General features: G+C 25.9%; 1 protein-coding gene across 2 annotated transcripts in view; it reads left to right on the forward strand.

Moving 5' to 3' along the window:
• The window catches only part of LOC136969662 (MOB kinase activator 2-like), a 65,228-nt gene that overhangs the window by 23,291 nt on the left and 25,747 nt on the right, over positions 1-16,190 (forward strand). The window contains exon 1 of one of the 2 annotated variants that reach the window (XM_067263972.1): positions 14,821-15,690. The exons of the other annotated variant lie outside the window; for it this stretch is intronic. Within the exon in view, the coding sequence (XP_067120073.1) occupies positions 15,629-15,690 (62 nt within the window). The 5' untranslated portion in view covers positions 14,821-15,628. Of the gene's footprint in view, positions 1-14,820; positions 15,691-16,190 lie in introns of those variants that run through there. 2 annotated transcript variants of the gene reach the window in all.

The raw sequence follows: 16,190 nt of genomic DNA on the forward strand, positions 1-16,190 counted from the left end.
AAATTCGCATTAAATATGTATTGAGTCATATTCGTGAAGACGATTTTTACTTAAATTTGTTACTAGAAACACTGAGCTGCTTTATTAAAACTGTTAATATCGAAGTTTCTTGTTTCACGCTTACGTACTCATTTTATTATTATTATTTTTTTTTTAATTCCAGCATTATAATTTACATATTTTATAATTTCACAACAAATAAGAGATATATATGCAGGTTTGATTTATATTAGGGTTTAAATTGTATGATTAAATGATAACACTGTTTTTATTAGGCTAAATGTAAAAATGCTGTTATTGCAGGTTTATTTAATTAAACGCAAGCTTTATTTAAATGTTTGACTGCATAATCAAAATCGGTATATACGTAGATTCAACTTGCAATAGTTAATTAAAACAGCAGATCTGTTCATATTATTAAGAATTCTGTAATTGATTCACGATGCAATAAAACTGATCAATTATAATTGAAATGTTTTTTTTTTAATTTTTACGTTCTTGGGTGTCATATATAACAGAAGGAAAGTATGCGATCAGGCAAAAACTGACCCCTCCCCCAAGATTTTTACATTTTTGGACTCAGGACACATTGAAACGTTCGAGAAATGCAAAAAAAAAAAAAAAAAAAAGGGAATAATTTCTGTATGTATGGTTGTTAGTGTAAGGCACGATTTTGGTTACCCTGTTTGAAGCTTAATAACTCCTGCGCTTTTTGTCAAAAATTTCTGAAATTATTAATGCTATTAAATTTTGGTGGTTAAAGGTCGAGGGGGTGGGGAGATAAAGGGGGTATTGTATCTTCAATAGGGTAGGACTTAATGACGACTTTACTCGTTATTAGCATTCACAATTTTTTTTGTCATTCCTTCTTTCAAAATTAAGCTTTTTGTCGTTTTATAATAGTTAAAAATATAGTTTTAAATAAAATGTAACAGATGGCACCACCACAAATTTTAAATGTTGCCGGGAAAGTTGAGCAACTCGTTGCTGTTTTTTAAATCGATTTATTTTTAAAACGCGACTTAAAAATAAAGCGTTAATATAGAATGAAGGGACATATTTGATATTAGTAAGGTACTGTACATTTGTTTTTAATTATATAGAAACTTTTGAATTGATATATATTAGTTACTATATACTATATTATATTAAATATCTCTATAATGTTTTTTTGTATATATTAAACTTAGTTCATTTGAATATAAATTTAATAAAATATTTTTAAATCGAATGTTTTCAGCTTATCAAGTTAATTAGGAAGTGGTTTTCAAAAATAAATTCGCTAGTAATTAAAATTTTAATGTTTATTTTAAAATTGTTTATGTAGGTCTTATTAAAAGAAAAACAGGTTGTGTAAATTGCACTCTCTCTCTCTCTAAATTCGATCTGTTATCTAAAATTTCAAGTATTTAATTACTCGTTCGTTATATTTTAATTTGAATTGGATAGTACGTTGATACGTTGACGGTATATATTTAATAGTGATGATATACGGTTTATTTAATTTATTTATATTCATTCGGAAATCGTAAATAAAGAGCAAAGACCTCGAATGGAAAAAAAGTGAATTAAGGTCTTTTTAAACGAGGTTAAAAATAAAAGTTTTATTGGTAAAGAAATGTTAAAAGGTAGCCTTGATTTTAATAATTTATTTTTATTTCAAAATTCAACTACAAAAATCCTTCATCTAATTTTATATTGCATTTAAACAATTTTTTTTAAAATGCCGACCCACTATTTATTCCTCATAAAATGAAAATTGTCATTCTTAAAATATACAAATCGATTTTAAATTACCGCAATTTTTCTTGTGTTGTAGCAGAAAAACCAACTGTATTATAAAAAAAGGTATACTTTTACTGGAGGATGGTGTTTATCTGCGATATTGTAAACCACTGGTTTTATACAGTTTACGCTCTGTTAAAATTAAATGACATAATTACACGAACAGACAAATCAAAATTCTGTTTATGAAATTGCCGATTTTTCATTAATAAGGAACGGGAGTATTTAAGCAGATATTGCGAAACTATAAATTCATAATTCAATATGATTAATGATAAAATCATTGTTTTAAAAAAGATTTAAGTAACACAATTATTAATGGTTAGAAAAAGTTAGGTCATTCACCTTTCGTACATTTATTTCGCATTGGAGAATGTATTGTTGTATGAACTAGATCGGCGATGGCCAACCTTTCAGACGGTGGGTCAATATTTAATTCCAGTATTTAAAAAAATAAACAAAACATGCTCACGAATTTTATTAACTTGTTATTTTTATGAAGTAGATTTAAAGTAAATAAATAAAAATAAAATAATAATGTAATTATAATGGAACCCAATATTTCGTTTTAAGGAGAAATCTGTTATAATTTTTCTGTCTAACGTTCGTAATTAGTAGTCTTTAAGACTTTCCACCACAACTTTAGGACCTTGCTTTCGAACTGTGTATTAAAAAATTTTTCGATAAATTTTTAATACTGCATAGTTTATAAAAACCTAACACTTCCTGAACATTTAACTTAATGCTGGTACTTGAAATCGTCGGACGGGTCACGGTTTGACATCGCTTATCTAGATATTTACTGTAAATGTCAAATTTTTCCGCCAGTGAAAAAAATTCAATGTTTGTAATTGTCAAATCCTTATTCTATCAATTAATATCAAAAACTATAAATTTATACCTTGTAAGTTCAGTTATACAATTTATAACCAGTATAAATTCATTCATAGTTTTACTTGTAATAATTTTATCTTCGTTATATAATGGTCAATGAGATCTTAAATTTTACGTTAACAAAAATATTTCCGAAATTTAATAAGAATGTTAAATTTTAAAAAGAAAACTTTACATTATATATTTTTTAAATGAATAAAAATACATTTGTAATTTTAACTTGAGTATATTCCTTGCAATATATGGCAACGTTTATGGAAAATGAAGTTATCATTTTAAATAAATTTTTAACTTAATTTCTGTGGAAAGACTTGTTTATCATTATAATGTAGAAGGAAATGAACTACAAATTTATCTCCGTCTAAGATCTACTGATAAATACGGCCTTCTGCACAAAAAAAAATAATAATAATAATAATTTCCATAAAAATCATCCCAAATTTTTCTCTGAAATCTGTTGTACAAAATCTTTAACTATGATGCAATATTTTAATCGTTACGTGTTTATCCAATATTGAATTAATGAATGATGATAAATGAATCTCTATTATTTCGATGATACTAATACTGGTCTATTGTATTATGTTAACGACATAGTTTTTATGATTGAACATACCATTTAATTAGTATAACTTGTTCTCGTATGACTTTTTGTTACTTCCTTAGACAAACTTTTTAACAAGCTGTTTTTATTTCTTAAATTGCTTCTAATTTGCATCATTATTTACAAATGATATGTTCAGTTTCTTAATGCTTCAAGCCGTTTGAAAAATTTATTTAAATAAATATATATAGTGTACTGGAAAGAATTTTATTTTTATAGTAGTACGAAATGCGACATTTGTGAGAATTGGCGTTAATAGAATTTCATCGACATTTTCAAGATTTATCTAATAACTTACCAATAAATCCTGAGACTTCCACATAGTTTCTCGTTAAAAAAAAAAAAAAAAAAAAAAAAACTTGAATGATTTATTCTTTAGGTACACAGTTTACTACTATTAATGAAATTGTTACGATAAATTTATTTTATTGTAGCTTGCTTATTGTATAAAAATAGGCCTATAATAAATTCTGCAGTACTTAACATTTGTTTAAAGTGAATCTTGTGTTTTTTCATTTATGCTTTTGAGTTTACGTAGTTTTTCTTTATAAAATTCACATATGTATGTCTTCAGTAACTATCCAATGTTTATCGCTTGGCTTCTTTCATCAAGCTTTGGTCGTAAGTGCATTGCGACGCGACATCGTTATACAGTTAGATATTTTCTAAATGACCACTAAACCGAAAACACTTGTATTAAGTTATATAAACAAAATTTCCTTGATGGCATTTATCTGTTATAGATAATACTCGAGATATTGTAGCAGTGATGTAGATTTAGATAGTGTTTTTACGTCTGTCTTTGTAATACAGTACATGTACTCTTAAAATTTACTTCCTTAATACTTTTATTCCTAGAGGATAATTAGAAATTAACATCCGCTATTAAAAAATTTGTCACTTTTTTACTGTATTTGAATTAACCACATAAAATAGAAATATACAGAATAAATAAATTAGTTTTAATGTTAGATTAGATTGACGATTTTTAAGATTCCGTAGGTAATAATTTATTAATAAGGAATTAAATAACTATTCTTAATCGTTTATTCTTCATTAATTTCATTTTGTTAAATCCTTTTATAAAATGAATACTCTTTATAATTTACATTTTGTGCGTTAAATATTAAGTGGTCTGTTGTTAATTTATATAGCTACCGACTACTAGTCTAATGTCGAATTTAATTTTTATATACAACACAATGATTTTTCATCTCTAACTATTCAATACACACAATTTTTGATTTTATATCTATAATCAGAATTAGATTTAATTTGCAATAATTTAAAAATGTAAATTGTGGAGGAAATACTATCGTATTCAGATGTCCATTTGTTATAGTTGCTGGGTGTAATCTAACAAATACTTGTATAATATTTTAAATACCTAAATTGTTTACATGTGTGTTAATAATTACATCTAATGCAAAAATCTCAATATATATCTATTAACAGTGTTAAATTTATTTTTACAAAATTTAATTTCTTAATCATAAAACTGTGGCTTTGCGAATTTAAAACACTAATTTTTAAACACTTATCTAATTTGCTTTCTATCGTGGCCTCAAATCTTGCAACTCAAATTACTCATCTTAGAATCGGATGAATGTTCTCAAAGTTTCGGCCTTCTAAGTCCGATGACAATGCATTTTAATGTCTTAGGGAGTTGGTTTTACCCCCACATTCTCCCCACTCCGAAACTCAATAAACACAACCAAATGTAGAATTTAATCATGACGTGTGTATAAATACACTGTAGTGATGTATATGGTTGATGGCCTAACTCCCACCACCCTTACCTCCAATCTCGAAAAACATGATCAATAAAAGCGTTTCTTTAAATTTTAAAAAAGTTATATAAAAATTCATTATATATCAAAGTATAGAAAGTTGCAAAAAAAATTAAGAACTGCCTTCTATCAACAAATCTGTTGCCATAGAAATGAGTTAATTGTAGCAACCCAGTTTCGTACGAATATATTGAGAATTAATCTTTAATTTCGAACAAAACTTTGCATCTTCAATTATAATGTAGAGTGATATTTGATTTATACGTAATGAATTCAGTTTTTCTATCATTATTTATTATAATAGTAAATGAGAACTTTCTACTAAGTAAGAGAAGGTTTAGACATTCAAAAGATGCAGTATTAAAACGTCTTATTGAATATAATACATGTGTAATCTTTTAATTATATGTTAAAATATGTATGTATTGGATACGTTTATAATTAAAATTTTTAAAATAGCATTATTAATTCTACTTATTTTCAGACGTCCAAGGAGTATTTAATAATTTTCATAAGTCTTGTTATATCATTTCCGCTTGCTGAGCATAAGTACTTCAACATGAACTGAATTCATTTTTTCCCATTATGAATTAAACCCGGATGTGAATAGTCTACCAGCTATGTATTATGTATTATATTGATATGTACAGTACAGTATATGGGATCCCGACAACCGATTTGTGGTATTATAATGCATTGTTTTTAGATAAAGTAACTTATCTCGATGCATTGTGTGCATTGTATGGTGTTTTAAGATTGCATTCGTAGTAATAACATAATATTGATTATATTTGAAGATATTTATAGTGGTCTGAACTTTGTTTTGAATATTTAAAGATTTGATTTGTAGTTGTTCATCTAAACCAAGGATGCCAAAGTGGTCGAAAATTAGTAGGGGGTCGATTGAAAACGGTTCATTAAAAAATTTAGTCTAATGGTTTATGTATACAACAGTTCGTATGTTGTAAATTCGTACACCGTAGAGACCTTTATATGAAAACGTCATGTCTCACTAGATTTATTATCAACTGTATTAGCAAATTTAGAGGGTAGATGGATAAAGGTAGAGAAATTCTTGAGGGGGGATCAATAGTCAAAGTTTGGAGATCCCTGATATAAACAATTCTAAGAATAAATATTATCTTAATGAAAATTAGATATTAATTTAAAAATAATTTTCTTCGAGAATAATTAAAAACTTAGTCTTGCGTATAAAACTGATCACTTAAAGCAATGTTCTATTTATATATTTAATGAATATCATTTAAAGTGTTTTTGTATCGAATAATCTGTATTATACCGAACAATTGTACATTTGTTTTTATAAAATTAAGACTTATCTATCGCTTTTATTCAATAGCAACTTCCTCCTTTCTGGTCTTGCTTATTATCTAAATGTTCAAAGATTTCAGTCAAAATTATAATAGAGATTGTGTGGTAAGCGATAATATTCCGTTGCATTATTCTTTTTGTTCGGCTTTATTACAGTTATCGCATTATTTGAATCTAACTCATTTTATTCCTATTTTAAATGAACAGTTTTCTGTATCATCTAAACATCTTTACAATCTCGTTTCCGTTTTATTGTTTGAACGAGGTTAGCCTTTATTGTGTATGATAGCATCCAAATTATCAATACTTCTATTTTTCTTTTCCTATAATTTTCTAAGAAATATACCGATTATTGACAATGTTAAGTTGCTTTTGCTTTTATTGATTTTAGAAATTTAGTGGGTTTCTTTATTTTAAAAAAAAAAAAAAAATAGCTTTAGTAAAAATTTCAAAACCGTTGGCATTAACTCTGTATAATCACAATAATAATAACTGTGTTGTGTATATACTGGTTTCGTAACTTCCGCTGTCAAGGACGGATCATGTCTATCTTTGATTATTCATTTTATTTATATTGCGGTGAAGGTTCCGGCAAAGTTCAAGAAAGACGAGAAGTATTTATTACCATAGATGATTTCCTCGAATCTAAAGAAAGTTTATTGGTAAATTTTTCTCGAGATTCGAAAATTGATTTATTTTCTTTTAAGAATTTATCGTATTTTATTTAAATTGATAAATTCTAAATTAGTAAATCTTTTTCAGATCAGAATTGGTATAAGAGGTTTGAAATTTTTTACTTGTGAAATGTTATCAAGTTTTTTTCAAATAGTCAGAAAAAAATATATCAAATATTAGAACAAATTTGAAATTTTTTACATTATTTATCTAACTTAGAAAAGTTTGAATGAGAGCAAACTTTATTTAAATCTACAAAACAATTACTTAAAACTAAGTCGACGAGTTTTTTAATCAGTGTGCGAAAACAAAGACACAAATTTAAACTGTATTTAAAATATAAGCTTTTATGCCTTTAATCATATAAAGCTTATTAGATAAAAACCATTATAGGTTGTAATATTCATAATTATAATAAATTACAATCTGCTTTACGAGAAACAATAAACAATAGTTGCTCTTCATAAATGGATTTAAACGTAAGTTTCTAAAAAGGAAAAAATTCGAGTTCTTTTCAGTTTTCGTTTTTTTTTTTTTTTTTAAATTTTACAGTATGAAAAAAAAATTAAATTTATAAATGTAAATCCATATTGTTAAAATGGAATTTCGAATAAATTTTGGAAATGAAAAATGGATTTTTTAAGTTAAATAGTTTAATTTTATTTTTAATATTCATTATTACAGTGGAATTAAATAACACTTACATATATGCTATTTTATTAATAAAAACGTTCGATATTTTTATCAAAATATTTATTATATTAAAACTATTAAAAATAATGCACTAAATTGTCTTTATATAACTTAATAACGAAAGTTTTTTTCTGTTTTATTAATGTAATAATTTCATTAATATTAATATTATGTGATAGTAATATTATATGAATTAATATTTGTAACTTATACAAAAATAATTTTTTTTTATATAACACTCATTAGATTTATCTACAAAAATAATTTTATGCAGAAATTTCTTTCCGATTTCTCTTCCACCGGCTTATATATAAAAACTTCGTTTTGTTTATCTTACGGTCATAATTAACGATTAAATGACTCGTTAATGTTGATTTTAAAAATTCTTTGATTGTCGTTTCATCTTAGCAACATTATTTCGTTTCTGGAAAATAAATTATCATTTCGTATTTCAATTCAAAGTTTCTTTTCCAAACTTCCGGAAGTCATTGACGTGTTAAATAGAAAATCACGCGATATGTTTGCTGCACGATTCAAGTCATATTGAAGAATCGAAATCTCCTTTCCGTTTCCGCTTATCCCTATTTAAATAAGGTCGGTGTAATTTCCAGATTCGATATCACGAAGTTATACGTAAATTGCACGAATGTAATGTCCTAGAAAACAAGAACTGCCAGTTTTTGTTTTATTGTTTAAAACGAAAAAGAATTGCAAATACTAAAAGAACTTTTTGTTAAATTAAAATTATATATATATATATAAGCATAGATATAAATTATATATCTATGCTTAGAATATAGAATAAATGAAAATTGTTTTAATTGTCCAAATGTTACTTATACAGTTCATATACATAATGTGCAAAAAATTGTAACTAGATCACACACATTTACTGTATTCGCTTTCTATAATAGAACTATGTAGATTTACTGATACAGACCTATTTATAAGCATTTCGATGTAGAAAAAAAAATTTTAAATGATACATAAAAATGCATTATATATTTAAAAGAAAAAAATTCCCCCGTTTTCAATATTTAAATCATAAGAATAAAAATATTATTCTCAAATTTAAATATTTTAATGCTAAAGTTAAATGTTTTTCCTTTGTTTACATTTACGAAATTTAATTTGTTCGAAATAGAAAAAGTTAATTTGTTTTCAAATTTTTTTTTTTTTTTTTTTTTTTTTTTTTTTTTTTTTTTTTTTTTTTTTTTTTTTAACGCATGCTTCAACTCGTGCTTTTTAGATTATTCAAAAACTGCGGCCAAACGCATCTTAGCTAGTTTCGTGAATATGTATTTTGTACTTGAAAAACTTTTAAAAATAAAAAAAAAAGCAATATATATGAGATTTTATAAAATCTCCATCGGAATAATTTTATTGGCAAGATGAAAACAAGATTTAAATAAATGCGCCTGTACGTGAATTTATATAAATTTGCAAATACGGCATTCCATTTGCCTCCAGTTATTTTCAATACGAATTTAGAAGAAAAAATCGAATCGGAAATAACAAGTACAGTTTTCTTTTTATATTATATAAGTTAATATTTTAAAATTATACTTACAATACGTAGTTATAATTTTTAATTATTTGTAATAGAACTAAAGTGAATTGTTTGAAATACTAGTAATTATTATAATCATTTATCTTGACTGCACGGTCGATAACACAACCAGTCGCATTATAAACTATTCGTAGATCTACAAAAATTCTAAAAATTATCCAATTATCTTTCAATAAATAATGAGTTCTCTTTTCTGACTTTTTCTGTTTTAAATGAAAACTACTTCCTTCATATCCTAAAAAAACAAGACATTTAAATTTGGCTATGTGAAATTTCTTTAGGTATAATTATATTTTATCACTTTCACAATTCATTTAGATAAAATTGTTCGGTAAAATACAATTATAACGTTTTTTGAATGCTAACAAATGCAATTTTGTTTATACTGGCCTTCGAGTAATCAGTTTTCTTAATTTTTATGACGTCAAAGTTTGTCAATTATATTTCAGCTTTATTCTTGTCTGTTGTAACTATTTTAATACCGTAAATATTAATTTAATGTCAAGATAAAATACCTTTTTTTAATTCTTAATAAATAGCTTCACTGAATTTTAATTTTTTAAAAAATTTATAAATGTGTTTTCTTGGTTGAAATGAAGCTCTAAGATTGTTTAAACTTCAATTGGCTTAAAATTTGTTGGCGGATTTTCGAAAGTATTTTGAATTTTATTCGATTTTAATGTTTTAAGCAGTTATTTGATGGTTTTAAAATAATTTAATCATCAAAAAGCGTAATAAAAAGCAAATGATTAAAATTGGTTATTAAACTGAAATTATGGAACCAATAAATTAAAATTAATTTAATTTAGTTTTTATAATTTAATTTTGATAATTGAGAACATAATTTTTATATTTTATAAAGATAGGAAAATTTCGATCTGCTTGTAAATATTTGTTTTATAAAATTATTCGTATGTATAATTTGATTTTTAATATTATTTATATAAAAGTAATTGTAGAGAGTTTTAAACAAACAGTACTGTAGGTTATCCATTATTTAATTTCAGGAAGAACAGAAATTAATCTAAAAGTAAAAAGAAAAGAAATAACATGTTAATTTAATCTAAGTATGATACAATTTATTTCTCTACGGAAAATAAGAAAAATTATCTATACACTACTTTATCATACAGTCAATTCGACAAATATTTATTCTACAGTGATAAGCACTGTACTAAACACATTTCATTTGAGTAATTTGTAAAGTCGTCTCGACCTGACACTTTTGATAATTTTGAAATAAAAGCATAAATGACAGTTTGTCAGTTATAATAACTTCTGCTTCGAAAATTTTAGATGTTTCGGGAAAGAGGATGCTCGCAGCAAATCGGCGACTTTAGGAATAACTCTCCAAAGAGAAATACTCGAAATAAAATGGATGAAAGCTCGATGCATCTGCCTATCAGGATTCTTAATTTTTATAATTAACTTTTGACAATCATTTAAGTATTCAAGTCACTAAAGCAAAATGATTATTTCGAATCGACATCGGAAGTTTTCCGTGAATCTGAAAAATTCTTTGGTCTTTATTTTTCTTTTAAGTTTGCTAAGTTTAAAGCATTTTTTAAAAATACGAAACTAGACAAATTACTCATACTGAAGTCTCAGCCAGTTCTTGTCGAATTATTATAGAAGTATAAATAATTCTTTTTAATCGGTCGGATTATCGTTGTTGTTGTTGGTCTTTGTGACTCGTTTTTATAGTAGATTCTTTATATAATTTCTACGAGAAGAATCGAAGGTTTAGAGTATTTTAAAACAAACCCCCCCAAAAAAGGTTGTCGTCCTTACCATCCGTTCGTATTTTCGAAGTTTTCAGAACCTTGTGTTTTTATCAAAAATATTAAATAGCGTAAGTACAAATTCCTTGTTCGCTGTCGGTTCTATAAATATAAAAGAGTTTGATTTGAATATGAAGATTATTATGTATAAAATTAACTTCGGTGAATTGATGAAACCGTAAAATCATTTGTTGTTGATTTGATGTCACAGTCAGAAAGACGTTGACGAGTTCTGTAAATTTAGTAATTCTAAAGACATTGGAAGTGTTTCGGATAGTCTAAGAAATAAACTTGCGCGGCCAATCGGCATGTCTTTGTATCGGAAATACATTGTCATAACGTCAAAGTTGTTCATGAACTAATAATCCGTCTTCAAAAAATGATATTGTTATTTCGTAATATGCGCTCTAATGACCTTTACACAATTTCTTGAAAATTTGGATCAAACATGAGTGTTTGTTTTATTCTCGGAATGATTATTCCAACCTTCTTTCCGGTATGCTCGTTGCTCGTTGCTCAATGCTCGTTTTCAGATATTTCTGATCGTTATGAAAAAACTGATGATTAAGCGCTGAAGTTAACCACGTCAGAAACTAAATAAATTCATTTTGTCTGTCAGTTTTGGTCTGTCTTTGATGTAAAAGCAATCTTACCATAATATCATATTTATTTTACTATATTTTCTAAACATATATCATAAGTATTTGTTGGTTTTTAAAATCATTAGATGACAATCCAACTATATTGTGTATTTAATTCATAATCGGAGTTTTAATATTAGATTTAGAACTGAATTGTTAATCTAAGATTTAACAATTTGAGATTTTAATTTAATATATATTTAGAAATTATTTACAAGATTGAAATGTTTGATTTGTGTGTGTGTGTAATTCAATTGATCGAATTTAAAGTAAACAAAAAATTTATTATAAATTATATGTTAATAAATGAAAATTATTTCCGTTTAATGATTCGAAAATTCACATGCATCATTTGAAATGTACTGTATAGGCCTATACGTTACAGTTTTAATATGTAATATAAAATAGAATTTAAATCTTTGTTTCTATATTTACTTGCTGATAGTTTATCTACATACATAGTAGAAAGTTTGTTCAGTGATTTTGCTTACGTAAATTTTAACTGACATCAAATATCATCTGAATCACGCTGTAAATGTTAGATTAACTAACTGTTTGAAAACAGTTTCGGATCGAATTATATAAATAGAGAATTAAATTAAATATTAAACAGTCTCTTAGGTTAGATTTATATAAATAATAAATTTCTTTAAGGCAAACTTCTATTTTTAACGCTATATATCGACAGTAGAAATAATAAACATTTCAACACATTCAAATAATAATAATAATCTTACAAAAATGAAATACTTTCGAAACAGTTCAATTCATTATTTATTAAAATCTTCATAAATTTTCATCAATATTATTTACTCTCGGAATCCGAATCCATTATGTATTTATCGAATTGTTTCTTTACGTGACAATTCAATTTGATGAAAAACAAGTAAAATTTGATAGAATTTGTCAAACCTGTTTTTAAAATAAATAAATAAGAGGAAAAAAGTTAAAATCTACCAGATTAAAACAAAAATAAATGCAACATTTTATTCAACGTCCAGTAAAAATATATATTTTTTTTTAACGCATTGCATAATGGTAACTGGGTGGAGTTACACGCTGTAGATTTCACATTTCTTTCGTTCCTTAACTACAGCACGTTTTAGACCTACTTATCTCCTGTTCTGAGAATGATGTATTTCATAATTTCTAGCAATGCTAATTGTTAGAAATATTTTAAATTTACTACTATAATTTTCGAGAAATTAACTTGGTAATAATTCAAAAGTTTCGAGCAGTAGCAACAAATTTAAGCAGTTGTATTGAATAAAATGATTGATGGAAAAGTTTATTATGGCTTTTTAAATTGTAGGTGTATATAATTTTATAAAATTATTTTAAAGTAATTATGGTTCGTGGAATTATGAACGAGGTTGTAATGATTACGTTGCATCCCAAATTTAACACAATCAAAATTTGATCACACTGTTAAAAAATTGGAATAGTAATTTAAATATTGATTTATATTATATTTCATATATTCGGTTTAACATTAATTTCTCGTAATTTATTCATTTTAATTGTACAGGAAGTAAAAATCAAATTTTTATAAATCAGAAAAGGTTCTAATTTTTGATATTAATGTAATTTTTACTTGGAATTTCTTGGCCTAAAATGAAACCTTGAATGTTTATCTTTGTTTTCTGCTTATATCTGAATTTATAAATTAATATAAAATGTAGACTAAATAAATGTTTCTAAAATAATAATTAATGTCAAAATATTTTAAATATATTTTACCTTAAACAAAAATTTTAATTGCGGGAAAATGTATAAATATTTACGAATTATAAAATTTTAGATTTAATGATTTAATACATTTTACTTCGTTTTTAAAAATATTGCACATTCAAAGTAAAAAAAAAATTGTATACATATCAAATTAAAATTAATTTCAGTTAATATCAATATAATTATTGTTCGTGTTCTATATTTTTTGTTGTTACTTCATTTTACATTTTCTGTGATTAATTGTTAAATGCTTTCAATTACAGTTAATAATTAACTTTCCCCTATTAATAGAGAGAGATATAATAGATGAGTCAAATTAAGTAAATTATATAGAATCGATTTAAATGAAATTAATTTGCATTTGTATCATTGACTTATATCTATTAGCGTTGTTCGGATAAGCAAAATTTACACATTTTGCGAAATTATAATTATTCAATAACTAATGTCGATTTTATACGAAGTTTTTCAAATTATAAATAAATGTATAAATAACGCATCTCTCGTATAACAAAAAAATATAAATGAAAAACTATTATATTTTTATAGTTAACTTCAAAAAATAAAATTACATTTTTATATTTATTTTAATAGATCTCTTCCTAAGACACTTAATTGAAAGTGAAATCAAAGATTTATCGACAATTAAAATTAGGTCTTTTAATTAAAAGAAATAAATTAAATATATTTTTTTAAATATCGAATTGAAATATATTTTATCATTATAGTTTAGCGTAAGGAAAACTTTAAACTTACATTCGTGCATTCACATGCATAATTTCATTTAGACGAGACATTTGTGTGCCGTGATCTTTAATATGTTTACCTCTTACTACTGAAGAAGAGTAAAACTCGTTTCCTTCTAGTCTGGTTCAACGATTTTGTTTTAACGTGCTGAATGAATTAATACTAAATTATAATGGAAATATATTTTATACTTCCGTTAGCATTTTTATATATACAGTATATATGTTTATTCTGTTAATGTTACGGTGAATGAAGGGTTTCGATATAACGTACGATGTTAGGCCACCTTAATTAATAACTAAATATTTTCTATCAAAACATCACCAATCTAATAAAACTATTTTTCTCTCAAATATTAAATGAACTTCAGTCTCATAATAAATTTTAAATAATAAAGGAAATAGGCTTACACAGTATCATTTTTTTATTTAAAACTTCTATAATATAAGCTTACAGTTAGATATAAGCAAGTTAATACTCTATAAATCAGTTTTGCTAGATAACCTTAATTCAGTTTTTGAAATGGCGACAATTAAGCTTTACAGACTAACAAATTGGAAGAACAGTGAAGGGAAAAAGATCCAATTTAACATTTAAAAAATAAAGTATTCATCAACATAGCTATTCTGAAAGCGTTTGTTAGGAAAGAAGAAAAATTGTCGTTCCCAAAATAATCACTTACGGCTAATGTTGCGTTTAAAATTTATGCTTAACTTTAAAAAAGGAAAGGAAAAATAACCTGTACTATGTTCATAGCCTATATTATAAACGAGCTGATCTAAGTTGTCACGCCAATCTTGTGAATCAAGGGGTTCCACTTCATGCGGGCTTGAGCAGGTATGGGACAATAGCGAAATTGCACAACCGCTTACAGGAAGTTGAAAGAATACATTGATGGGTCGTCACCTGTGTCACTCCTCGACTGTGCCACCCACCATTATTTTATTTCTCAGTCAACGGGCCTCGGTCTCTCTAACAGATAGGTCAGCCATGATGAAGACGTTGACCCGACGCGATAAAATTCGGTAGAAAAAAGTTTGCTAAAATCCTTAAAATTTGTTATAAACTTAATCAACAGAACGGCGACTTGTTTAACATTATTTCATGCAAACAGAAATCAAGCATTGCTTTTTCACTTCTTTTCCTATCCGTCGTCTTAATTGAACCGTGACGTCATGCACTCAACTCACGTAATCGATCAGCGGTCCATTTAATGGACGCAATTTATGTTACGTCATACAGGCGTGGTTTTTGTCGACTTGTCGACACTCGAAGCGACAACGCATTCAACAGGTGTTAGTTTTGTGTTATTCACTGTTGGATGTATATTTGAGGAGTAAAAAAACGAGTCGAAAGATGTATCCTGACGTTAACAGACAGTGGATATGGACATCGTCCGTCTATTAACTCGTGCATTGGAAGTCCTTCTATGTACATTCTGTTACAGGTAAGAAGTCACGTGCAATATAGAAATCTGTAAATAGGACAAACAACAAATAAAACTCGTACGAGATTTTAACATAATGCCGTTTCTAGAAAATTATTTAAAGGATTTTAATTTATTACGAATTTAAGTAAAATATATTAACTAATATATATTTGAGCTATCGAAAATTATTTATTTCGTTTTGAGAAAGGAGATTTTGCTGTACTATTCTAGTGAAAAATCTCGGTTCGGCATAATTTTGTCGAAAGACTATTAAAATTACATATAATAAATGGCATCGAGCTTCGCACAAAGCATTTACATTATAATATTGTATAAATATTTTTAATATAAAACATTGTTTTATTATATCAAATATAAATTACGTTTAAAATTTAGAATTATTCTTTTAGTGATAGTGTGCTATTTCTCGTTCGTAATCATTCCTTTTCATATGGGTGAAGAGCTTATGCAATGATCTCAATGTTGCTAGTAATAGATGTCGGTATACCAGTATACAC

The sequence above is a fragment of the Centruroides vittatus genome, unplaced genomic scaffold (assembly GCF_030686945.1).
Source record: "Centruroides vittatus isolate TY-2023 unplaced genomic scaffold, ASM3068694v2 contig_10, whole genome shotgun sequence".
NCBI classification, from domain to species: Eukaryota; Metazoa; Arthropoda; class Arachnida; order Scorpiones; family Buthidae; genus Centruroides; species Centruroides vittatus.